General features: G+C 47.0%; 1 protein-coding gene across 1 annotated transcript in view; it reads left to right on the top strand.

Moving 5' to 3' along the window:
- The window catches only part of CHRNB4 (cholinergic receptor nicotinic beta 4 subunit), a 60012-nt gene that overhangs the window by 29212 nt on the left and 2990 nt on the right, over positions 1-27810 (top strand). Inside the window, exons 2-5 of the mRNA XM_063926599.1 lie at positions 15509-15654; positions 22158-22202; positions 25670-25779; positions 26483-27431. Coding sequence (XP_063782669.1) covers positions 15509-15654; positions 22158-22202; positions 25670-25779; positions 26483-27431 — 1250 coding nt within the window. The remainder of the gene's footprint in view (positions 1-15508; positions 15655-22157; positions 22203-25669; positions 25780-26482; positions 27432-27810) is intronic.

Consider the following 27810-nt stretch of genomic DNA (forward strand, 5'->3'; position numbering starts at 1 on the left):
TTGTCTCTACTGTTCCAAGAGCCAGAGATATCAGCCTTCAAGCAGCTGGTCCCTGCTCAAGCTCCACACGCCTAATATGCAGTTTTATATATTTGTTGGTGGATTGCTCTGGCTCCTGAACTCTGATACCCAAGTCCCCAGTACCTCCTGACAAGTGAGACACTCTAATTTTTTTATCCCATTCAAAGCTAAGAATTTTTTTTCCAGGAACTTGAGAAATCTGCAGTCAAGCAAGCTGCTGTCTGAACAGAAAATTATAAATATTAAGCCCACTCCACTGTCGACCCCTTCCTTACGTATTAAACACCCCATACCACCCTGGAAGTCATGTACCGGGGCCCCTTCATTCATCCCAATGCCACCTTCTACAGTTTAGTGTTCTCCCTCCCACCCCATCTGTGCAGTAAAGGAGTAATTAGCAGAAAGTGCTGCTCCAGGTCCTACATGCTGAGCGGAAGATAGAACATTCCATACCACCCGCGGGACATCAAAGCTGCCGCTGATAGCACCCCCTCCCATAGAGGATGGGTAGGGGCCCCAGTGCATTGCTGTGCCCAGGGGCCCACACTGCTGTTAAGACGGCCCTGGTCACTGCAAAGTCACTTATTCTTATAGATCTCTCTTCTGCTTTTGACACTGATGACCACTCTCTTGTCATACAGACACTACAATCCTTAGGTCTTCAAGACACAGCCCTTTCTTGGTTACTCTACTGCCTAACTAAACGCTCCTTTAGTGTTCGCTTCTCTGACTCCACATCCTCTTTGCTGCCTCTTTCAGTTGAAGTATCACATGGCTCAGTTTTAGGTCCTCTGCTTTTCTCTATCTATACCACATCTCTTGGCAAACCAATCAGCTCTTTTGGATTTTATTATCATCTGTACGCAAATGCTCAATTTTACCTATCCTCCCCAGATTTGTCGCCATCTGTATTGGGCCGTGTCATTGAATGCCTTTCTGCTATTTCATCTTGGATGTCATCTCGCCACTTCAAACTTAATATTTCCAAAACAGAGTTAATTATTTTTCCACCAGCCAATAGTAGTTACCAACCTGATATCTCAATCACTGTTGAGAACTGAACAATCAATCCTACCCCACAAGCTTGCTGCCTAGGTGTCATCCTTGACTCTGAATTGTCCTTTGTTCCCCACATTCAATCTGTCTCAAAGTCATGTTACATGTCACAGACCTGGGACGGGAGAGTTGGGTACTCTGGGATTCTCCCGATGGTCGGGAAGAGGAACAGTAGCTGGGTCGAAATATCGACGACCGGATGTAGGTTTTCCTCATGTAAATTAATAAGTAACTAATGCTTGAGAACAATGCCAAAGAACACTGAATGAAGAAATTAAATGATGACTTGAAAATGATGCTGAAGAGTACTGAATGAAGCAATGAGTAATGTCTTGTGAATGATGCTGAAGAAGAACAAAGAAATGAGTGATGACTTGTGAACGATGCTGAAGAATGAAGAAGTGAGTGATGACTTGCGAGCGATGCTGAAGAACACAACGAAGAAATGAGTGGAGACTTGTGAGCGATGCTGAAGAACACTGAAATGACGAAATGAGTGAAGACTTGTGAGCGATGCTAAAGAACACTGAAATGAAGAAATGAGTGACTTGTGAGCGATGCTGAAGAACACTGAACGAAGAAATAAGGGAAGACGTGTGAGCGATGCTGAAGATACTGAATGAGGAAATGAGTGATGACTTGTGAACGATGCTGAAGAACACTGAATGAAGAGATGAGTGATGACAATGTTCTTACATGCAATACAGGATCCACGCCTATAGAATCCCTTAGATGTTACTATTGGTTGTTCAGAAGGCGTGGCATAAAAGCTATGTACCAATTTTGACTGTATATTCAGTGCTTTTCTGTAAATACAAATGGGTTTGTCTGGTACAAACCCGTTTGTATTTACAGAAAAGCACCGAATATACAGTCAAAATTGGTACATAGCTTTTATGCCACACCTTCTGAACAACCAATAGTAACATCTAAGGGATTCTATAGGCGTGGATCCTGTATTGCATGTAAGAACATTGTCAATACATTTGGAAACAAAAAGGAAGAAGTTGATATCAATAACAGAAAATTCATAATAAAGGACTTTATTACATGCCACTCAGTGATTGTCATATACTGTATAGAATGTAGTTGCAATAAATTCTATATTGGCAGGACTAGTAGGGCGTTAAAAGTTAGGATGGGGGAACATCTGTGAGCGATGCTGAAGAACACTGAAAATGCTGGGACACTGGAACTCAGTGACACACTGGAAATGTTGGGACGCTGGAGCTCAATGAACACACTGGAAATGCTGGGACACTGGAGCTCAATGAAAACACTGGAAATACTGGGATGCTGGTGTGAGAGGTGCGGTGCGTGTGGTGGTGCCTGCTGTCGTGCAGGTGTAGACTCTGTACTCACCAGGCGCCGCTCTCTCTCACCTTCAGGTACCGGAACCTTCAACGGACCTGGAATTCTTCAGTCGGATCCGGACACGGCGATTCCCCCTCGGAGCTGACCGACGACCTAGCTGAGGAGAGAAGGGTTTACATTAAAGGGGGTATCGACCCTGCTTCCGGTGGAACAGGGGATACCCCAGGGGTGGCTGCGACCTTCACCGGCTGGGTGAATGGTCATCACCGGCACAAAGCCTCAGCTACCCAGCTTTCACACACTCGCGCTTTCGCACGTAGTGTGATGAAAGGGATTCTCACGTCCGTGAGCAATCCTAACTCCGGCGCTCGGGGACAAACAAGGGACAGACGTACACGGATGCTACTCACCGTCACAAGTCTTGCACTCCGATCTTCTCCACTTACAGGTCCCTGTAAGGAGGCAAAGAGAAACAGCCGTGCAGGGCCTAACTCTACCCTAGTGTCACACCCTACACTAAATACAACAGCCGAGCCCTCAAACTAGCTCTGTGGGTGTGGTGCAACACAACTAGGCACAACTTAAACACATACACTTTGCCCTGCACGGTAACAACATATATCACACTATCGGAGTTACAACATAAAACGGTGCTGTCCCTTTATCTACCCGACCCAGAACACCCAGTAGTGGGGACCGCACAGCTCACCCACCTACCGTACTCTCAGGGTGGCCTGAGCCTAGCGCCCAGCGCCACCTTTACTCACCTCAGGGAAACACTGCTTCGCTGGGCCTAGCGCCCCCTAACTGCCCACAGGCCGGAGGCCTGACTTTGCCCACGGGCCTAGCGCCCGCCTACCTTGCTGTCCGTTGGGTGACCTGGGCCTTGTGCCCAGGGTCACCTTAATGTATCCCTAATTTGGCCACAAATACCCTAGGGCCTAACGCCCTCTATTAGCCACAGGCCTAGTGCCTAGATTGTCCCCCGGGCCTAGTGCCCGCCTAACTGGTGCCGCATGGGTGGGGTGGCTTGGGCCTAATGCCCAAACCACCTCATCAATATTGGGGGCCCAAACTCCTAACTGTGCCCAGGCCTAGCGCCTGAATTGTGTCCTCGGGCCTAATGCCCGTCCCTGGTGGTCGAGGGAGGAAAAGGGGAGGGGGGGGAAGGATGCCTCACTGAGGCCTTACCTAACCCGGGGGCCTCCACCGTCTTCTGCCGCTGACCCGTCCTGGCCAGCGGCGCCTCCGTCTTTTCCCTGCGTCCAGCCGCCGCTGGACATCTTCTTTCTGCAGGCCGACGTCTTCTGGCCTCTTCCGCGGCCTCAGGACCTCCTCTCCCCGCGGTCGTCGTCTTCTCGGCGCCGGATCCTCTTCTGCGCTCCGGCGCGCCGACGACCTCCTCCGCTGCTTCCCGCCGTGACTTCTCTCTTCGCCGCTCTTCGGCGCGGCCTCCTGCTCTGCGTCCCGCCTGGCGTCTGACGTCAGACGCCGGAGGCGGGGCCTATGACGCGGCGAGCGCCGATTGGCTCGCCGCGTCTCTCCACGATTGGCTGCCGCTCCGGGAGCCGCGATTGGCTCCCGGAGGGCGCCAAGATTCAAATGCCGCGGGCGGCGCTTCTGATTGGCGGCCCGAGCGGCGCCAAGTTCAAAGCACCGCCGCGCCGCTCTCCGCAGTCTCTGGTCCGGTGCAGGGACAAAGGTAATCCCTGCACCGGACACCCGCCGCCACGCACCAAGCATGGATGTGCCCACAGGGCACATCCTTACATTTCCCCCCCCTTTTTCCTTTGTAGTCCCTACAAAGTTCCTCACGACGTCCATCGTCCGCGGGTCAGGGAATTCCAAGGTCCTTCCGGCGAGGGTGCATTCGGGGGCCCAGCCTGGACCAGCTGTGACCCCACATCCTTCCTCCTCCAGCTCCGGGTTCCTCTTGCGTCCTGACCTCCATCGGCGGATCCTCTGGGGGAGTGCCATCTCTTCACGGCCACTCGACGTTGGCCACCAAGGGGAATCTTCCTCCACGGGGACAACAGTCACCCACTCTTGGCCTCCGATACCGTCTGTGGCTTCGTCCCCGTCGTCCGGGTGTGGTATCGTCCACCACCCAACAGCGGAATCCTCCGGGGCATCCGTTTCCTCCCGGGCAACAGCCACCACATGTCGCATTTCCTCGTGGGGCATCTCCAAAGGTCCTATCTCTTCCTCTGGAACGGGTCCTCCCACGGCATCGCAGTCCTGTCCCCGTACGTCGGTCCCTTTCGGCACTCCTGGCAGGTATTCTTGCTCCAGGACTATCTCCTCCTCTTCACGGAGGGCATTCAACTGGGAGCATGACTCCACCCGATCCTGCCAGTCACTCTCGTCGGCGCTTCCGATGCCAGAGTCGTCCTCCATCTGTTCTGGGAGGGATTCGTCGGCGGACAGCTCACCGTAGTCTGAGTCCTCCTCCGATATCCGGACTGGGGCATTACTTTCCTCCTCAGCGTACTTCTTCGCTTCCGCTGGCACCTCTGCTTCCTCAGCGTACTCTTGCGCTTCCGCTGGCATCGTTACTTCCTCAGCGTACTCCTTCGCTTCCGCTGGCATCTCTTGGTACCCAGGACACTCCTGTTCCGCACGTCCTGGTCGTGGACGGTTCCATCGCGGGGAGATTCCGGACATCTCAGTCACTGGGTCTTCACGCTTTTCTTCGCAGCGTGGTCTCTTCACCTCCCAGTCGTCCACCTCCGCCTCATGCGGGAAAGGATTCTGCCTTACTGGGGTCACTTTCTTGGGACAGAGTAGGTCCGCGGCATCTTCCCAAGGGCACTCACTGGCCGCATGTCCTGGTCGCCGACACGTCCAACAAGGGAGGGCCACTGCCACCTTCTCCAAGACGGGTTCCTGATCCACCTCCTTCACTGGGGAATCTTCACCCGTTGGTTCCGGCTCAGAGGAATTGGGCACCTGCGAACTAACTTCAAGCAAGGCCTTCCGCTCCATTTCCCTGGTTTCCTCCTCCCATCTCTGGGCGCGACCATCCGCAATCATCCGGTCTTCGTTCCACGGACAATCGGGAAGCGCATGTCCTTTCGCCTCGCAGAGCGCACACACAGGCTCTGCAGCCACCCGGTCCCAAAGCTGCTGACGAGACTCCGTCATCTGCTTCACCGTGGCCTCGTAGTCCGTCCTGTCTTCCGTCCATGGACATTCCAGGAGCCGATGTCGGGGATCTCCACAGCTTTCACACCGGGAATCAACCTCGTCTTCGCTCAACTCTTCGTCCCAAGGACAACTGTTGTGCTCATGCCCGTAGTTTCCGCAGAGCAAACACCAGGACTCCTTCTTCGCTTGGCCCTTCTGACGTCTTCGGTCCGCTTCCTGGACCACCTTCTTTGGGGACGTCTCTCGCCAAGTACACTCGTCGGCAAAGTGACCTGTTTGCCGACATTTCTTGCAGGGCGTCACAGCGGCTTTCTTGCGCCCCTTCTCCCGGCGCTCTTCTTTTTCACGCTGGACCGACCGCTGCACCATCTTCAGGATGTCTGCCCCAGACACCGTCACCCAGTCGCTCTGGTCCGCACACATCCGGGGGTGAGTCTTCTCCGGAGCCGTCCGCAGGGAGGTCTTCTTGGTGGCGTTCCACATCGTGTCCGTGATCCGGTCTCTTTTATCCTGCCGACTACGCCAAGTGTGAGAGGTGCGGTGCGTGTGGTGGTGCCTGCTGTCGTGCAGGTGTAGACTCTGTACTCACCAGGCGCCGCTCTCTCTCACCTTCAGGTACCGGAACCTTCAACGGACCTGGAATTCTTCAGTCGGATCCGGACACGGCGATTCCCCCTCGGAGCTGACCGACGACCTAGCTGAGGAGAGAAGGGTTTACATTAAAGGGGGTATCGACCCTGCTTCCGGTGGAACAGGGGATACCCCAGGGGTGGCTGCGACCTTCACCGGCTGGGTGAATGGTCATCACCGGCACAAAGCCTCAGCTACCCAGCTTTCACACACTCGCGCTTTCGCACGTAGTGTGATGAAAGGGATTCTCACGTCCGTGAGCAATCCTAACTCCGGCGCTCGGGGACAAACAAGGGACAGACGTACACGGATGCTACTCACCGTCACAAGTCTTGCACTCCGATCTTCTCCACTTACAGGTCCCTGTAAGGAGGCAAAGAGAAACAGCCGTGCAGGGCCTAACTCTACCCTAGTGTCACACCCTACACTAAATACAACAGCCGAGCCCTCAAACTAGCTCTGTGGGTGTGGTGCAACACAACTAGGCACAACTTAAACACATACACTTTGCCCTGCACGGTAACAACATATATCACACTATCGGAGTTACAACATAAAACGGTGCTGTCCCTTTATCTACCCGACCCAGAACACCCAGTAGTGGGGACCGCACAGCTCACCCACCTACCGTACTCTCAGGGTGGCCTGAGCCTAGCGCCCAGCGCCACCTTTACTCACCTCAGGGAAACACTGCTTCGCTGGGCCTAGCGCCCCCTAACTGCCCACAGGCCGGAGGCCTGACTTTGCCCACGGGCCTAGCGCCCGCCTACCTTGCTGTCCGTTGGGTGACCTGGGCCTTGTGCCCAGGGTCACCTTAATGTATCCCTAATTTGGCCACAAATACCCTAGGGCCTAACGCCCTCTATTAGCCACAGGCCTAGTGCCTAGATTGTCCCCCGGGCCTAGTGCCCGCCTAACTGGTGCCGCATGGGTGGGGTGGCTTGGGCCTAATGCCCAAACCACCTCATCAATATTGGGGGCCCAAACTCCTAACTGTGCCCAGGCCTAGCGCCTGAATTGTGTCCTCGGGCCTAATGCCCGTCCCTGGTGGTCGAGGGAGGAAAAGGGGAGGGGGGGGAAGGATGCCTCACTGAGGCCTTACCTAACCCGGGGGCCTCCACCGTCTTCTGCCGCTGACCCGTCCTGGCCAGCGGCGCCTCCGTCTTTTCCCTGCGTCCAGCCGCCGCTGGACATCTTCTTTCTGCAGGCCGACGTCTTCTGGCCTCTTCCGCGGCCTCAGGACCTCCTCTCCCCGCGGTCGTCGTCTTCTCGGCGCCGGATCCTCTTCTGCGCTCCGGCGCGCCGACGACCTCCTCCGCTGCTTCCCGCCGTGACTTCTCTCTTCGCCGCTCTTCGGCGCGGCCTCCTGCTCTGCGTCCCGCCCGGCGTCTGACGTCAGACGCCGGAGGCGGGGCCTATGACGCGGCGAGCGCCGATTGGCTCGCCGCGTCTCTCCACGATTGGCTGCCGCTCCGGGAGCCGCGATTGGCTCCCGGAGGGCGCCAAGATTCAAATGCCGCGGGCGGCGCTTCTGATTGGCGGCCCGAGCGGCGCCAAGTTCAAAGCACCGCCGCGCCGCTCTCCGCAGTCTCTGGTCCGGTGCAGGGACAAAGGTAATCCCTGCACCGGACACCCGCCGCCACGCACCAAGCATGGATGTGCCCACAGGGCACATCCTTACACTGGAGCTCAGTGAACACACTGGAAATGCTGGGACACTGGAGCTCAGTGAACGCACTGGAAATGCTGGGAAGCAGGCCTCCAAGAGAAGCAGCATGAGCCTGGGAGTAGCTTGACAGTGACGTTACTCAGATGCCGCAGCTTTGCCTGGCGCCTCCTTTCGAATTACCTGCTCTGCTCTCATTGGGGGAAGCTACGGGTCGCCCCATTGGCCCATTCTGCGCACGTGAACGCTGGGCACAATGGCGGCGCCCATGGTACGGAGAGACGCCGGCAGCCACGCTGACCGCATGCTGGGACCCGAAGCCCAGTGCAGGGAGACCTCCCCGGAGACCCAGCGTGCAGCGAAGGGGTAAGCACAGCGGCCGCCGCTCCCTATTTGTGATAACATGTATCTAAAAAACATTCAAAATTTGATCATACCTTACACAAGACACTGCAAAAACTCTAATCCATGCACTCATTATCTCCCGTATTGACTATTACAATAATCTACTTACTGGTCTTATCAAAAAGAGACTTTCACCAATACAATCCATTCTGAATGCAGCTGCAAGGCTAATCTTCCTCGCTAGACATTTATCGGCTGCAGATCCACGATTGCAGGAATGACATAATATGCACAATAAGACTCTCCCCTAGTCTCAAAACTTTCAAGCATTCCCTGAAAACTCACCCCAGGCTAGCTTATCACATTCCAGAACCACTCAATCAACCTTCATAAGCTTTCCTATCCAGTTACATCCCCTCTGTACAGTCTTCAGATATCCTCACAAATTTTCTTCACTTTCCCATCCTCCTTACCCCAGACCAACATCACTGTGTGACCATATCATATAGCCCACCAAGAACCTTTGGAATATGGTGGACAATTATGCAATAGATAGCACCTATCCTTGCGTAAGCTTGTGAGCAAGGCCTTCCTACCTCTGACTGTTATTACCCAATTTTGTTTTATCATTGTTGTTTCCAATTATAAAGAGCAACAGAATATTCTGCACTATATAATTAAGAAGTAGAGATGTGCACCGGAAATTTTTTGTGTTTTGGTTTTGGATTCGGTTCCGCGGCCGTGTTTTGGATTTGGACGCATTTTGGCAAAATCTCCCTGAAATTTTTTTGTTGGATTCGGGTGTTTTTTTTCAAAAACAGCTTAAATCATAGAATTTGGGGGTAATTTTGATCCTATAGTATTATTAACCTCAATAACCACAATTTCCACTCATTTCCAGTCTATTCTGAACACCTCACACCTCACAATATTATTTTTAGTCCTAAAATTTGCACCGAGGTCGCTGGATGACTAAGCTAAGCGACCCAAGTGGCCGGCACAAACACCTGGCCCATCTAGGAGTGGCACTGCAGTGTCATACAGGATGGCACTTAAAAAAATTAGCCCCAAACATCACATGATGCAGAGATAAAGAAAAAAAGAGGTGCAAGATGGAATTGTCCTTGGGCCCTCCCACCCACCCTTATGATGTATAAACAGGACATGCACACTTTAACAAACCCATCATTTCAGCCACAGGGTCTGCCACACGACTGTGGCTGAAATGACTGGTTGGTTTGGGCCCCCACCAAAAAAGAAGCAATCAATCTCTCCTTGCACAAACTGGCTCTACAGAGGCAAGATGTCCACCTCCTCCTCATCGTCCGATTCCTCACCCCTTTCACTCTGTACATCCTCCTCACAGAGTATTAATTCGTCCCCACTGGAATCCACCATCTCAGGTCCCTGTGTACTTTCTGGAGGCAATTGCTGGTGAATGTCTCCACGGAGGAATTGATTATAATTCATTTTGATGAACATCATCTTCTCCACATTTCCTGGAAGTAACCTTGTACGCTGATTGCTGACAAGGTGACCGGCTGCTGCACTAAACACTCTTTCAGAGTACACACTGGAGGGGGGGGGGGGGGGGGGCAACTTAGGTAAAATAAAGCCAGTTTGTGCAAAGGTCTCCAAATTGCCTCTTTTTCCTGCCAGTATACGTACGGACTGTCTGACGTGCCTTCTTGGATGCGGTCACTCATATAATCCTCCACCATTCTTTCAATGGTGACAGAATCATATGCAGTGACAGTAGACGACATGTCAGTAATCGGCAGGTCCTTCAGTCCGGACCAGATGTCAGCACTCGCTCCAGACTGCCCTGCATCACCGCCAGCAGGTGGGCTCGGAATTCTTAGCCTTTTCCTCGCAGCCCCAGTTGCGGGAGAATGTGAAGGAGGAGCTGTTGATGGGTCACGTTCCGCTTGACTTGACAAGTGTCTCACCAGCAGGTATTTGCACCTCTGCACACTTGTGTCTGCCGGAAAGAGAGATACAACGTAGGCTTTAAACCTAGGATCGAGCACCGTGGCCAAAATGTAGTGCTCTGATTTCAACAGATTGAACACCCGTGAATCCTGGTTAAGCGAATTAAGGGCTCCATCCACAAGTCCCACATGCCTAGCGGAATTGCTCCATTTTAGCTCCTCCTTCAGTCTCTCCAGCTGCTTCTGCAATAGCCTGATGAGGGGAATGACCTGACTCAGGCTGGCAGTGTCTGAACTGACTTCACGTGTGGCAAGTTCAAAGGGTTGCAGAACCTTGCACAATGTTGAAATCATTCTCCACTGCGCTTGAGTCAGGTGCATTCCCCCTCCTTTGCCTATATCGTAGGCAGATGTATAGGCTTGAATGACCTTTTGCTGCTCCTCCATCCTCTGAAGCATATAGAGGGTTGAATTCCACCTCGTTACCACCTCTTGCTTCAGATGATGGCGGGGCAGGTTCAGGAGTGTTTGCTGGTGCTCCAGTCTTCGGCACGCGGTGGCTGAATGCCGAAAGTGGCCCGCAATTCTTCGGGCCACCGACGGCATCTCTTGCACACCCCTGTCGTTTTTTAAAAAAATTCTGCACCACCAAATTCAATATATGTACAAAACATGGGACGTGCTGGAATTTGCCCACATGTAATGCACGCACAATATTGGTGGCGTTGTCCGATGTCACAAATCCCAAGGAGAGTCCAACTGGGGTAAGCCATTCTGCGAAGATGTTCCTCAGTTTCCGTAAGAGGTTGTCAGGTGTGTGCCTCTTATGGAAAGCGGTGATACAAAGCGTAGCCTGCCTAGGAACGAGTTGGCGTTTGCGAGATGCTGCTACTGGTGCCGCCGCTGCTGTTCTTGCTGCGGGAGGCAATACATCTACCCAGTGGGCTGTCACAGTCATATAGTCCTGAGTCTGCCCTGCTCCACTTGTCCACATGTCCATGGTTAAGTGGACATTGGGTACAACTGCATTTTTTAGGACACTGGTGACTCTTTTTCTGACGTCTGTGTTCATTCTCGGTATCGCCTGCCTAGAGAAGTGGAACCTAGATGGTATTTGGTACCGGGGACACACTAACTCAATAAATTGTCTAATTCCCTGTGAATTAACGGTGGATACCGGACACACGTTTAACACCACCACAGCTGCCAAGGCCTGAGTTATCTACTTTGCAGCAGGATGACTGCTGTGATATTTCATCTTCCTCGCAAAGGACTGTTGGACAGTCAATTGCTTACTGGAAGTAGTACAAGTGGTCTTCCGACTTCCCCTCTGGGATGACAAATGACTCCCAGCAGCAACAACAGCAGCGCCAGCAGCAGTAGGCGTTACACTCAAGGATCCATCCTAGGAATCCCAGTTAGGAGAGGACTCGTCAGACTTGCCAGTGACATGGCCTGCAGGACTATTGGCGTTCCTGTCTAAGGAGGAAATTGACACTGAGGGAGTTGGTGGTGTGGTTTGCGGGAGCTTGGGTACAAGAGGAAGGGATTTAGTTGTCAGTGGACTGCTTCCGCTGCCACCCAAAGTTTTTGAACTTGTCAATGACTTCTGATGAATGCACTCCAGGTGACGTATAAGGCAGGATGTTCCTAGGTGGTTAACGTCCTTACCCCTACTTATTACAGCTTGACAAAGGCAACACACGGCTTGACACCTGTTGTCCGCATTTCTGTTAAAATAATTCCACACCGAAGAAGTGATTTTTTTTGTAATTTGACCAGGCATGTCAATGGCCATATTCATCCCACGGACAACAGGTGTCTCCCCGGGTGCCTGACTTAAACAAACCACCTCACCATCAGAATCCTCCTTGTCAATTTCCTCCTCAGCGCCAGCAACACCCATATCCTCATCCTGGTGTACTTCAACAGTGACATCTTCAATTTGACTATCAGGAACTGGACTGTGGGTGCTCCTTCCAGCACTTGCAGGGGGGTGCAAATGGTGGAAGGCGCCACCTCTTCCCGTCCAGTGTTGGGAAGGTCAGGCATCGCAACCGACACAATTGGACTCTCCTTGGGGATTTGTGATTTAGAAGAACGCACAGTTCTTTGCTGTGCTTTTGCCATCTTAACTCTTTTCAGTTTTCTAGCGGGAGGATGAGTGCTTCCATCCTCATGTGAAGCTGAACCACTAGCCATGAACATAGGCCAGGGCCTCAACCGTTCCTTGCCACTCCGTGTCGTAAATGGCATATTGGCAAGTTTACGCTTCTCCTCAGACGCTTTTAATTTAGATTTTTGGGTCATTTTACTGAACTTTAGTTTTTTGGATTTTACATGCTCTCTACTATGACATTGGGCATCGGCCTTGGCAGACGGCGTTGATGGCATTTCATCGTCTCGGCCATGACTAGTGGCAGCAGCTTCAGCACGAGGTGGAAGTGGATCTTGATCTTTCCCTATTTTACCCTCCACATTTTTGTTCTCCATTTTTTAAAGTGTGGAATTATATGCAAGTAATATATCAATAGCAAAGGCCTACTGTACTGTACTATATATGTATACTGTTGGTCACCAAAATGCTGCACTGTAATATTATATATACTGCTCACAATAATGCAGCACAGATATGGAATGGATACTTGCAGTGACACAGAAGTGCAAGATACAGCAATGGCCTACTGTACAACTATATACTGTTGGTCACCAAAATGCTGCACTGTAATACTATACAGGTTGAGTATCCCATATCCATATATTCCGAAATACGGAATATTCCGAAATACGGACTTTTTTGAGGGAGAGTGAGAAAGTGAAACCTTTGTTTTTTGATGGCTCAATGTACACAAACTTTGTTTAATACACAAAGTTATTAAAAATACTGTATTAAATGACCTTCAGGCTGTGTATATAAGGTGTATATGAAACATAAATGAATTGTGTGAATGTAGACACACTTTGTTTAATGCACAAAGTTATAAAAAATATTGGCTAAAATTACCTTCAGGCTGTGTGTATAAGGTATATATGTAACATAAATGCATTCTGTGCTTAGATTTAGGTCCCATCACCATGTTATCTCATTATGGTATGCAATTATTCCAAAATACGGAAAAATCCGATATCCAAAATACCTCTGGTCCCAAGCATTTTGGATAAGGGATACTCAACCTGTATATACTGCTCACAATAATGCAGCACAGATATGGAATGGATACTTGCAGTGACACAGAGCTGCAAGATACAGCAATGGCCTACTGTACAACTATATACTGTTGGTCACCAAAATGCTGCACTGTAATACTATATATACTGCTCACAAAAATGCAGCACAGATATGGAATGGATACTTGCAGTGACACAGAGCTGCAAGATACAGCAATGGCCTACTGTACTGTACTACTATTATAATGGTGGTCCCCAGTCCCCACAATAAAGCACACTGAGCACAGATATTTGCAGCACACTGAGCACAGATATGGAGCGTTTTCAGGCAGAGAACATAGATATTTTCAGCACACTGAGCACAGATATTTTCAGCACACTGAGCACAGATATTTGCAGCACACTGAGCACAGATTACGGAGCTTTTCAGGGAGAGAACACAGCCACGTCCTCTCCGTTCAATCTCCAATGCACGAGTGAAAATGGCGGCGACGCGCGCCTCTTTATATAGAATACGAATCTCGCGAGAATCCGACAGCGGGATGATGACGTTCGGGTTAACCGAGCAAGGCGGGAAGATCCGAGGCTGCCTCGGAACCGTTTAAAATAGGTGAAGTTCAGGGTAGTTCGTATCTCGGAGAACCGAACCCGCTCATCTCTAATAAGAAGCTGTTAGTAAATAAATAAATTAATTAATTAAATGTAAGGACCGATACAGGGCAAGTTGGTAGGGTGTACAATTGAGCTCAGTAGGGTTTACTGAAATAATGTTGTATACTGTACCTCATGGCCAGAACATGTCCCTGTCTTTCCTCTTTCTCATCACCCATCCCTCTAATTGAATATTATGAAGCTTTGTTTTACCGAATTGTAAAACATGGAATAGATATGTAGCATTGGCAGATATAACATGTGCAGAGAGAGTTGGATTTGGGTGGATTATTTTGTTTCTGTGCAGGGTAAATACTGGCTGCTTTATTTTTACACTGCAATTTAGATTTCAGTTTGAACACACCCCACCCAAATCTAACTCTCTATGCACATGTTACATCTGCCCAAACTGCACTGCACATAGGGGGTCATTCCGAGTTGTTAGCTCGTTGCCGATTTTCGCAAAAATGTGCATGCGCATGGTACGCAGTGCGCATGCGCTAAGTATTTTAGCACAAAACTTAGTAGATTTACTCACGTCCGAACGAAGAAAGTGATCGGAGTGTGATTGACAGGAAGTGGGTGTTTCTGGGCGGAAATTGACCGTTTTCTGGGAGTGTGCGGAAAAACGCAGGCATGCCAGGATAAAACGTGGGAGTGTCTGGAGAAACGGGGGAGTGGCTGGCCGAACGCAGGGCGTGTTTGTGACGTCAAACCAGGTATGAAACGGGCTGAGCTGATCGCAGTGTAGGAGTAAGTCTCGAGCTACTCAGAAGCTGCTAAGAATTTTCTGTTCGCAATTCTGCTAATCTTTCGTTCACTATTCTGCTATGCTATGATACACTCCCAGAGGGCGGCGGCCTAGCGTGTGCAATGCTGGTAAAATCTGCTAGCGAGTGAACAACTCGGAATGAGGGCCATAGTTTTGCCCATTAGAGAAAAATGTTGCTGCTGCGATCAGGTCTAAACCAAACATGGTGTGGCTCTAGTGCAGCACAACTCGTAAGAATCATGTTTTCCAGAGCTTAATTCAACAATTTATTTCACCATATATCTATAACTACCTAAAATAAGTTCTGTATCTTAGAAACGTAGCTGCAATGTTACATTTGTCATCTGACTCAAAATAGTAACTGTAAATTATCGAAATCAATGTTAACACATACTTTTCTGGAAAAACAATTCTGGAAAAACAAATGTCAAGTACATCAAAAGAGCCATGGCATAGCTGGCCAAGGTTACCAACTGCACAGAAATTCCTCATATAATATGGTGTCTCACACTAATTTCTTACAAATTTCATAAAATGCATGAACAATGTTATAGCTTGCATTGCTATATTGAACTATAAGAGTAGGGTTCTAAACACACCCCATAATAACCATACATATAATAATAAGTTACAGGTATAAATGCTAACATGCAACTATATTGAGCTCTTATTTGTGCATATAGATCCCTCCAACAATTTTTAATTCAATAAATAACTTACACAAACTGATTAATTCTATACTATTAGTTTTTTTCAAGTTACTAATATTATACTATAATATTTGTGGTGTGTCTTCTCATTATCTAGATAGCAAAGCAGCGGATTCAGAAGAAAGATTAATGGACACTCTTTTGAAGAAAGATAGATATAACAAACTCATCCGTCCAGCATATAACAATACACAGCTGGTGTCCATCCACCTCCAATTGTCTCTGGCTCAGCTCATCAGTGTGGTAAGATTTTGTACAAAACTTTGTTAGTAGTACCCACAGCTACTTAAACACAGCAATATTTTGGCTCATTGTTTGGTTCCCCTCCTAGCCAATTAAAATCTGACAGGAATAATTTGAATTGGATTTTAACCAGCAGGGTTAATAATAACCCCATTACTATGTGTGGGAGGTTATTGGCAAACCTTAAAGAATAAGATAACAGGAGCAGGTAATTTCCATGACATAATTGGGAGCACTGTAATCCGATTGGACCTTTGCAATTTTCCCCTTCCATATACAGTAAATGGCCTAATTAATCACAGGGACAATTGGATTGCAATTATCCAATCTAATGGTGTTGTGATGGGAGACCAACACAGTTATGGCCCAGTTCTACAGATCTAGGGACAGATTGGTTCCTACTGAAAAACAACACTAATGATAAATGATGCTTCTGCCAATCAGCTCCTAACTGTTATTTTTCAAACACCAGTTAGGAGCTGATTGGCTGGGCACAATTTATCATTCGAAACGAGCGATAACAAGAATATCAATTGTTATGCCCCTTAGATTAATAACAATGTAGACATTTCCTAAGTAACCTTACTTTACATTTATTCTCATGTGTGAGTGACATTTACAATCTGATAACATGGATACAGGATTAGGTCACTTTTATATGACATGCAATATTGTGTTTACAGATGAGCCCCTTTGAGAATAGCTTTGTTGCAGGCAATGCTGGTCATTTTTGTGAAAAATTAAGATATGCTGGTGGACAGCCCAAACCACTTTTTGATGTTTTTCTCCAACAATAATTTATAGCCCACGATAGAAATGTACGCTCTTGGTCAATTCAGCCTCCTTCCCCTGTTTTTTGCCCACTTATAATTTGGCTGGACTGGGACAATGTATGGCAAGATGGGACTAAAGCTGTGGATTGCTAGGCCTCAATATATCGCCACTACCTGCCCCAATTCTAATCCAGTACAGCCAGGCCCTCAAGACATACTTCCCACAGCTGCTGGCACCTGTGTTCACTTCTAATTCAGGCTCAACAAGCACCCATTATACCATGAGCAAAATTAGGCAATATATGGGGACATAAAAAGCATTTGCGCTGCATTGATGCAATTTTACATGTTCATAAATTACATGAAATGTGTCCTTAAACTTGGTGTTGTGAAAGCATTGTTACCTGGGAATGCCAATCAAAGGTATAATCTGATTGTGAGATGCTCTGGTTATAATGACGTCTGGGACTGTATCTCTCTGACAGACTGCATCTGTCTGCTGTCAAATTTTTTGTTCTGCTGTTTATTGCTGTCCAACTGTCTTATTATTGGCTGTGTCAGTGATAAGGATCATTTAGTGACAGCACAGAGAAGTCTGAAAACAGAGTGTGTTTCAGAGCTGAAGTCCCTGAAGCGGGGTTTATGCAACATGGTGCAACGACTTCTGCTAAGTAACAGTTTGTGACATGTTGTACCTAGTGTGAGCTAATAAATCCCAGGGCCATGTTACAGGAGCAAATGAAACTTTCAGAAGGCTTACATCATGTTTTTGTGTCATTCTGGTTTCTCTACAATATTAAATCAAATTTCACTGTATGTTGCAGCCCTCATATTCAGTAGCCATAGATTATTTTAAAACAACAACAAAAATATATTGTATGATTTTTGCTTGGATCTGAGGGGCAGATTTATTAACCTGCAGAAGGCATAAGGAAGTGATAAACCAGTGAGATGTGCAAGGTGATAAAGGCACCAGCCAATCAGCTCCAATATGTAAATTAACAGTTAGGATCTGATTGGCTGCTGCCTTTATCATCTTGCACATATTATCACTTATTATCACTTCCTTATGCCTTCTCCAGGTTAATACATCTGCCCCTGAGTATTTTATCATGTTTTGTTAAAAAAATAAAAATAAATCATCAGACATATGGGACCCTGATATGTTGTGTAAAGAAGCAGATAAGGGGAGGAAAGGGGTCTTCAGGTTTACCAAAAGAAGGTGCAGCACCTGTCAGGAGGTGTATTGGTTGTAGCTGCTTCACCCCTAGTACAAGACCTTAGTATTATGTTAAAGAAATTAATAACATAATATATAAAAAAATAAACAAACTTAAACAAAAGCATACCCTCCAAAATAATTAGTATGTACCAGCACTAGTAATGGAGCTTAATAGCTTGGCCTCCAGTCAGCAAAAGCTGGGGAGGAGGGAGGGGAGGCGGGGTTCCCATGAGCCGAGAGAGAGGAGAGGAAGGTGTGCTAATTACCCAGGCCTTTTAGGCACAAAAGTATAGTATTTTACTGAGTTTAGGATACCAGCACTAGGTTATGGCAGCCAGATCCCATGCCATAATGATAACCAGCTCTGGTCCGTTCAGCATGAATTCCCTAGGGAACTCAGGACCCTCCCAAATATAAAAGCACTAAAATCTGAAACCGCTAGGGCTCATCCCGCACCCTTAGTACAGTGAATGTGTATAATAGAGGGAATAAGTTAGTGTCAGCATTTTACGTTTTGCAGTGCAGGTTGCAGTTTTTCCTGAGAGCCTTTAAGCGCTTGGGTATACTAACACTAGAAGTACTACATGATCTTTAGTGTGAAAAATGCAGAAAAAGAAAACACTCCCATGCAGTATTCGTACAAGCATAATGCAGGCAGAGGTGTAGCTAGGAGCCATGGTGCCCGGAGCAAAGCTATGTTTCGGTGCCCCCTCCCCTGTACTGAATTGGTGGCATGTTACATTTGAAAATAAAAAATATAGAAAAATCCTAAATTGGTGACAGGTCCGGTTCTAGACCTTGTGGAGCTCAGGGCAAAAGTTTTCACTGAGTGCTCCCCATGTTTAAAACAGGGACAGTGAACAACAAAAATATAGGGGAGTGGCTTCATGGCAAGAGGCATGGCCACAGAATAGTACCAATTCAGATTACACCGCACAGTATTGTCCGTTTTTCATATTACGCAACACAGTAGTACCCCTTATACACTTTATGCCACACAGTAGAGCAGCTTATACACGTTACACAACACAGTTACACCACAGTAGCAGCTTATACACGTTACACCATAGTAGAGCCGCTAATACATGTTACTCTGCAGCTTCTAATGCAGAGAGAGCTACTGTAGCAGCTGAGGCAGATAGAGGTGCTGCTGCAGCAGCTGGGGAAGAAAGAGGTGCTGCAGCAGCTGGGTCAGATAGAGGTGAGGCAGCAGCCAGGACAGAAAGGGATGTAGTTATGTGACCGGCGGTCAGTAGACCGCCGGTCACATTACCGCCGGCTAAATCCCTCACCCCTTTAAATCCTGACAGTCAGCATGCCAACAAGCAGGGGCTATTCCCACTCGTGGGTGTCCACGACACACATAGAGTGGGAATAGAACCTGTGGTGAGCGCAGCTCGCCACCGAGCCCGCAAGGGGCTTGTTGCGCTCACGCCCCCGCCGGCATTCCGCTGCTGGGATCCCGCTGTCGCTTCTGGCATGCCCTGTTCCCTACCTAGTCTTTGAGTCAGAGTGCACCCCTCTGCTTCTTCTCCTCCTGCTCTGCGGCTGCCTTTACAGCAGCTTGCGGTATAGCGGGAAGAAGGAGGGGATGGGCAGGCGGCGGTGCGCCCTCTAACTTGTCCAGTGCCCGGAGCTTGCGCTCCACCGGAGCCACCTCGCTACTTTCCTGAATGCAGGTGGTTTACATGTACTGGGAATCATCCAGTTCTGGTTTATACTTGAATCGCACACCCTACTGGAAGCAGATTTTCTGTGGGTGGTGATCTTTGTAACAGATTATTACCCCCCAGTATGTCATCCCCTGCTTACTCCCCCTACATTTCTCTGGGTCCGGCATTCCGGAGTACCAACAGTTCTGGCTTTCACCCAATCACCATTTCTCCTGGCTTGCTTACTGCCAGGTATACTGTAGTTCTTTTATAATATAGTGATTTCTATAATGCCGGACTGTATTAGTATAATGTAGTGTCTAACAGTCAAGTTTGTAAATGTGCACTACATAAAACAGTGACGTGCTTTCAAATGCAATTATGAGGTCTATTAGATTTAATGTGCATTTCTGCTATTATTTAATTTAACCATGAGCTCTGTTCTCTGTCTCAGACAACATGCTACTGTGTAAATCTGGAGCACAAATACATTAGGTCACGGCTAAGTACTTATTTCTTTGTGACAACACACCCAGCTGGAAAAGATGGCTTTGAACCCTTGGAACGTTAAAGCATTTCTTCTATATAAAATATCACCACTCATTTATGAATTGTAAAAGTGTAAAACAGCAGCGCAAATGCTCTTTTGTTGTGCTACATAGTTACTTGCTTGGTTATACATGGAAGGGCATGGACTTACAGAATGAGATGGCAGCATCTGCAGGGCTGCAGAATTTACCATTGACCAGTGGGAGGAGCTGAGAGCCTTTCCTTTCCAAGCGCACTGTATTGTAGCTACACAAGCGCTCCTAGTGTTGCACTAAAGTGGAAAGATGAGTTTTGATTTTTTATAAATATGCTTATGAGGTGGAGAGAGAAGATTTACACAGTAGTTCCCTGCTTTGTGGGAGAGCATACTGACTTTTTCCCCATAAAAAGAATTTCATTATTTAAAGCCACAGCTATTTTTGAAGGAATCTGACCAATGCAGTATATACACTTTGTAACACAGTAGTTACACGCAGGGGCGAATTTAGTGGTCATGGTGCCCCTAGGCACAACAGTAATGGCTGCCCCCTCTGCCTAATTTTATCATTTTCATTGATTCGTTATAAGCCCTCATTTGACGATTGTCAATTTAATATAATAATAAAAAAGCCATGAACTGTGAAATTTCATTTTATTTTTAATTATGTATACACATTAACTAAGTAGGACAGTTTACAGGGGCAGTCCTACCCATTTACACTCCACTCATGATGCCGTATGGGGATAAGGTTAGCATCCTGCCAGTCAGGATGCTGGCGGTTATGTGACTACACCACTCAGAATCCCAGTGCCGGAAAACCAAACGCCGACATCCTGAAGGTAAGTATTGGAGCCACTGTTAATGTTAGGACCCAGGAGGGGGGCGGCGGCTTTAGGGTTATACATTAGAGTGGGGGGTAGCCGAAGTCACCCTCTCCCCTTCCCCCGAGTCTTAACGCTAGATGACACCCCCAGTATCTTAGCCCTAGCGGCCACCCCAGGTGGATTAGGGTAGGGGACAGGGGATAGGGTAAAATTATTACCCCATTCTAATTTGTTGGGATGCCGGTGCCCAACTGCTGGGATATTGTGTCACACCCACGTATTAGAGTGGAAGTATTTTGCCGTTACTGGTAAATTTAGGTCTGACGGTACTAAACAAGTATCCAAGTACTGCCCCCTGACAAGTGCCGCCCCTAAGCACGTGCCTCATGTGCCTAATGGGAAATTCACCACTGGTTACATGTAATTCAGTAACAATCCAATGTCCACACATTCATTAGACCATAAAGGGGCTGATTGTGGGTCGAATGCTACCGCATCTGTGTGTGGGTCTATTGTAGCATGTGTGACCTTATGCCAGTACTCCTACAAGCCCTTCCCTGGTGTACATCCATCGGTCCCCATGTACAAGTCTAAGTCTAACTAAGACCCCCATTTTTAGCATCTGTAGATGAACCATCAGGCACACAATTGAAACTTGCACCAGCCCCGAGCTAGGAGCAGATTCTCCATCAGAGTATGGCCTCCAGTGTGAGACTCCAATGGACTGGACACGTGAGTGATCTGGTAGTATTTGGGAAATTTAAGGGTGATTATCATTCTGTGTGACAATAATGCATATTAGTGAGGTCACGCATGCACTGTGCGTGAGTGACCTATACAATGACTGAAATGGTTACTGATCTTGAGATCTGATCTTTATTCTATAAGAAATTTCTATGATTGCTTTTTCAACCTTGCACACTAACACTCTTAGATATAGGGGGAGATGTATCAAATAATAGAGAGAGTTAAAATGGAGAGAGATAAAGTGCCAACCAATCAGCTTCTGTCATTTTTCAAACACAGCATGTGACATGGCAGTTAAGAGTTTATTGGCTGATAGTTTTTTCATCACTCCAAGTTTTGATACCTCATTTGCTGACCTAATGCATGATCTGTGTGACACAGAGATGAGCCCTCCCCCTTATAGGCCTATTTATTATAAGCACAAAAAAGCTGCTTTCACTAGCATATGGCTTCTTCTGCAGGTGATAGCTATCGCTGGGTATAGCCTGTTACAGCTTTCCCCGATGCTCTCTGGCAAAGGTTTTTTTTATTTAATGTGAAGCTGGTAACCACTGTCCACTGTGCATGTGTGAACGGGCTGTGATAATTAATTTGTTTATACTGTGTTTATGTTTTCATTTTTAAGTAATTACCACTCTCTACTTCAGCTTTCTCTATAGTAATAGATAAAATGTATGAGAAAAAAAATTGCCTTTCAGTGCTAACAAAATGTTACATTTATTTACGTATCCATATATGTATTATTTTTTATCTTAGAATGAACGGGAGCAAATTATGACAACTAATGTTTGGCTTAATCAGGCAAGTATAGACTAAAGTGATATTGCTCTAAAGTGATTGTAGGAAAATAAACTGTAACCAAAAAATGAAATTCCATGGTTAAATGTTAGTGACTCCCCTATAATTCTGCTCATGCTATTGGGCCAATAATGCTGTTATTGGCAGGCCGAGTCTCACTTCCTTTTCTCTGGTTTTCTCTGGTTCAATCAGATATTTAAGAAAAATAATATGAAGATATAAGAAGGAACTTATAATTTAAGATTATATGTGTTTAGCCAAAGCGTTGTAAAGGTACATATTAGCAATCCCAACTATTGAATTCTCACATATGAGAGAAGCTTCTGAAATGTATTTTGCAAACTGATTTAACACCACTGAAAGAACCACAAATCAATGTACAGTATTCCAAAACATGTCAAACTGTTTTGTTCTTCTCTGTCTTTGACCATATAAAGTCACAAGGCTGAAGACTATGTGCTTGTATAGTTATGAATTAATATATTTTAAAAAACATGTGCACCTTGCCTCGAGTGGCACATTTATGCTTGGATGAGCAGAAAAATTAATTTCAGTGTGCGTTGCAGCTTCTTGCTGCTTATCGTGTCCCTCAGGGCCAGGAACTTGGCTGTCAGAAGGTTGTATGTCACTGACACCCTTCCTTTAGGGACTTAGCAGCCTGCTTCCCAGAACATCAATGACAGCCCATACCTTGCACGTGGATTCGGCTTGGTTTGGGTGGCGGGCTGTCAGTGAGACTCCTGGGGGCAAACAGTTAACTTCTAGGCCTTTGATGTTGTTGAATCTCTGGGGTACAATTGTTTACTGAGTGCTAATTGCTATTATCCTAGAGCCTCACTAACAATGAGACTCCAAGAAGAGGAATAAGAACAGTAGGGGGGTGGCACTGCCTAAGACAGCATCTCTTATACAAACACTCCTGAATATTATACTATAGAAGATAAATCATAAAGATACTCAAATGCAGGGCCAGATTAATTATGGGGCGAATTGAGCTAAAGCTATGTCTTCATATAAAATAGGCCCATTATTATGACAGCATAATAATGATCAGGAGCTCAGTTGGCCACACTTTCGTGAGTATTAAATTTGTACTTCTGGTTTCCTCACAAAATGATGCAATTTTTAAACTTTTACTTTTTAGGGAGACATTGGCACTGTTAGTGTAGGGAACAAGGGCGTAGGGAGGACGGTTTCGGTAGAGCAAAAGCTCCAAGTGTTGTAAACTTCAGAGGGCGCAGTGCAGCCACTGCTGGGACACTTACCCATGACGCAGCCTGGCCCGGCAGTGCTGGGCTCTTCCCAGTCGTGGCACGGGCTGGGATTGCACCTACAGGCGGTGATGCAGCAGCTTAACGTCATAGTTCACATCGCTGCACATTGGGGGAGATTCCAAGTTGTTCGCAGCAGGATTTTTGATAGCAATTGGGCAAAACCACGTGCACTGCAGGGGAGGCAGATATAACATGTGCAGAAAGAGTTAGATTTGAGTGGGTTATTTTATTTCTGTGCAGGGTAAATACTGGCTGCTTTATTTTTACACTGCAAATTAGATTGCAGATTGAACACACCACACCCAAATCTAACTCTCTCTGTACATGTTATATCTGCCTCCCCTGCAGTGCACATGGTTTTGCCCAATTGCTAACAAAAATCCTGCTGCGATCAACTTGGAATTACCTCCATTGTCCCCATCCGCGCTGAGGCAGGCTGCAGTGGAAGGTGATAAGGCTGAGGAAAGTGATGGGGCTGGGAGTTGAGTAAAGTGATGGGGCTGGGGGCTGATGATGGTGATGTGGCTGGGGGCTGAGGATGGTGATGGTACTGGGGCTGAGGATGGTGATGGGACTAGGGCTGAGGATGGTGATAGGACTGAGGCTGAGGAATGTGATGCGTCTGAGGAAGGTGATGGGTTTGTGGCTGAGGAAAGTGATGGGACTGTGGCTGAAGAAGGTGAGGGGCTGAGGATGGTGATGGGTCTGGGGGCTGAGGAAGGTAATAGGGGCTGTGGCTGAGGAAGGTGATAGGGGCTGTGGCTGAGGAAGGTGATAGGGACTGTGGCTGGGAAAGGTGATGGGGGCTGTGGCTGAGGACGTGATGGGGGCTGTGGCTGAGGATGGTGAAGGGGCTGTGGCTGAAGAAGGTTAGGGGCTGATGGTGATGTGGCGGGGGTCTGAGGAAAATTATGGAGCTGAGGGCTGAGGATGGTGATAGGACTGTGGCTGAGGAAGGTGAGGGGCTCGGGGCCAAGGAAGGTGATGGGGCTGAGTATGGTGATGGGGGCTAAGGAAGGAGATGGGGCTGTGGCTGTGGAATGTAATGGGGCTGTTGCTGAGGAAGGTGATGGGGATGTGGCTAAGGAAGGTAATGGGGCTGTGTCTGAGGAATGTGTTGGGGCTGTGGCTGAGGAATTTGATGGAGAGTGTGACTGAGGAAGGCGTTAGGAGCTATAGCTGAGGAAGGTGATGAGGGACTGAGGATGGTGATGTGGGGCTGAGGAATGTGATGATGGATTGAGGACAGTGTTGAGGGACTAAGGGCAGTGTTGAGGGACTGAGGACAATGTTGAAGGGCTGAGGACGGTGATGAGGTGCTGAGGGTACAGGGGAGGGAGGGCATGGAACCAAGTTTCAACCACCTGGCTTGGTCTGGACTCGATGGAGTAAGGCACTCACTGGCTTACTCTGCAGCAATCTGTGACAGTCCAGCAGATGAGATCCGACTTCTGTAGGGGGCTGGGGAAATCAATATTTGTTTTATTTTTTTTCTGGCTGTAGGGGCAATAAATGAATGTTTCTTTTTGTTTCCCTGTAGGAGCAGTCATTGAATCTAAGTGTCTCATTTTTTGAGCAGGCCAGTGCGTGTGTTTTTCCCCTGTTGGTCCAATGTGTGCCATTTTTTTTCCCTGTGGGAGGCAACGTGTTTTATTTTCCCATGGAGAACATTTTGTGTGTGTTTTTTTTTTAACTCCTGTAAGGACTATTGTGTGTTTTTTTCCCCGTGGGGGTCAATGTTTTTTTAACCGTCGGAGACAATGTGCGCGTGTTTGTGTGTATTTGAGGGGGGGGGGCGCCGTGACGTGAGCCTGCTGTGGGTGCCATGGTTCCACGGTATGCCTCTGGTGGAGGGTGTACATGCCCACATGGTACTGCCCGCACCCACACAGCTTAAGTTAGTTACACCTCCTCCAGTCTAAATCTCACAATAGGTTCTTGATTATTTTCAGCCCCAGGGCTTTGTGGCCTTTAATCTGACCCTGATGAAATGTAGTGCATTTCTTACATAATGGTAAACAATATCCTAATTATTTAATTATTTCCTCTTTGGGGAAGTTTCAATATTCATATATGTATTATATGGATAAGGAGATATTGAATATAAAATATGTGGGCAGTTATATACTGTATACTACTAAATGGACTCCAGTAACAAGGAAGTAAGTTGTAACCTATGAATTTTACTGTCTATAGGAGTGGGTGGACTATCGATTGACTTGGAATCCAGCTGAATATGATGGCATCAAGAAACTTCGTATTCCATCCAAACAGATCTGGCTGCCGGACATTGTTCTCTACAATAAGTACTTAAAAATACTGTTGCTTATGCAGCTAGACATAATACCACATTGCAGTGTACAATTTACAAGGGTACTGCTCATCTATGCATATTTGTATATATCATGTATATATCATGTAATTATAACCAAATAACTTCCAAATGTATTATATACAGTTGCAAATCCTATACGTATTTTTCTTTAGTATAGCTACTCAATATTTAATTATATGTTCCTGAGTGAACAGAGTTTATTTGCAAATTAGATAAGAAATGTTATTAGTAAGTTGTAATAATATAATAGAGTTAAGAAGAGTGTAGACGTTATGTTACAGGTAAGGGAGGAAAAAATATCTCAAGGGGACTGAAGGTGAGGAGAATGCTATAGGTTAAGAGTCGTCCAATAGGGATGGACTGTGTTAGAAAATAGATATGTCTGCCTCACAGCAACATGCAGACTCATACAGATATGTAGCTATACTTCAGTGCTGCAATGAACACCTTAGTGGTGGCAACCAGTCAGTAAGTCATCTCCTGTATAGCTAATTGGTTCATTTGAAATTCAGTTTGTAAATAATAATTATAGGTAAGCAAAGTAATTTTTGGTCCAACAATTAGTGTTTGTTTATCTAGACAATCATCTGCCTTTTAATTATATGGACTGTGAGATGCTTTTTAGTATCATACTATCTGTAATCTTCTGTAATGTTTCCCATTCCCTTTACCAGTGCTGATGGTACGTATGAGGTCTCTCTGTTCACCAACGCAGTCGTGCAGTACAATGGCAGCATCGCTTGGCTACCTCCAGCTATTTATAAGAGCGCATGCAAAATAGAAGTCAAACATTTTCCATTCGACCAGCAGAACTGCACTCTGAAGTTTCGTTCCTGGACTTATGATTACACAGAAATCGATCTTGTGCTTAGTTCAGCCTCAGCTAGTATGGATGACTTTACACCAAGTGGAGAATGGGATATCATAAAACTTCCCGGCAGGAGAACTATCAACCCACTTGATCCAACCTACGTTGATGTAACCTATGATTTTATCATCAAAAGAAAGCCTCTGTTCTATACGATTAATTTGATCATCCCTTGTATTCTTATTACATCATTAGCGATATTGGTGTTTTACCTTCCATCGGACTGTGGGCAGAAGATGACCTTGTGTATATCTGTTCTCCTAGCACTGACTGTATTTCTGCTTTTAATATCTAAAATTGTACCACCAACTTCTCTTGATGTTCCACTCATTGGAAAGTACTTGATGTTCACTATGGTTCTAGTAACATTTTCCATTGTTACTAGTGTTTGTGTCCTCAATGTTCACCATAGGTCTCCTAGCACACACACTATGCCACAATGGGTAAAAAACTGTTTTTTGGATAGGCTTCCTGTGTTCCTTTTTATAAAAAGACCAGATCATAGCTCTTCCAGCCAAAAACGACGTAGTTGCCAGCAGAACCCCCAGATGGACTCATATCGGAACTCTGGCTGCTTTGCAAATGCAGCTAATGCAAAAAGATATGATCAGAGAGTTAACGAACAGCCTGAACATCCTAGAAACCAAGATGTTCGATATAGGCACACCAGAAAGTTCTCCCCACAGGTTCAAGAAGCCATGGAGGGTGTGAGCTTTATAGCAGATCATATGAAGAGTGACAATGAAGACCAAAGTGTAAGAGCTATCCTTGTACACATGGAATGCATTGTCACACACACACATTATATTTCTGCTAATATGGTACTGACCAATGGTGTTGAAATAAGGAGGAAGAAAGGGGGTCATTCCGAGTTGAACGCTCGCTAGCAACTTTTTGCAGCGCTGCGATCAGATAGTCGCCACCTATGGGGGAGTGTATTTTAGCTTTGCGAGTGTGCAAACGCTTTTGCAGCTGATAGCACAAAAAAGTTTTTTGCAGCTTCTGGGTAGCTCTGAACGTACTCAGCCGCTGCGATTACTTCAGTCTTTTTGGTCCCGGAATTGACGTCAGACACCCGCCCTGCAAACGCTTGGACGCGCCTGCATTTTTCCAAACACTCTCAGAAAACGGTCA

The sequence above is a fragment of the Pseudophryne corroboree genome, chromosome 6 (genome assembly GCF_028390025.1).
Source record: "Pseudophryne corroboree isolate aPseCor3 chromosome 6, aPseCor3.hap2, whole genome shotgun sequence".
NCBI lineage: Eukaryota > Metazoa > Chordata > Amphibia > Anura > Myobatrachidae > Pseudophryne > Pseudophryne corroboree.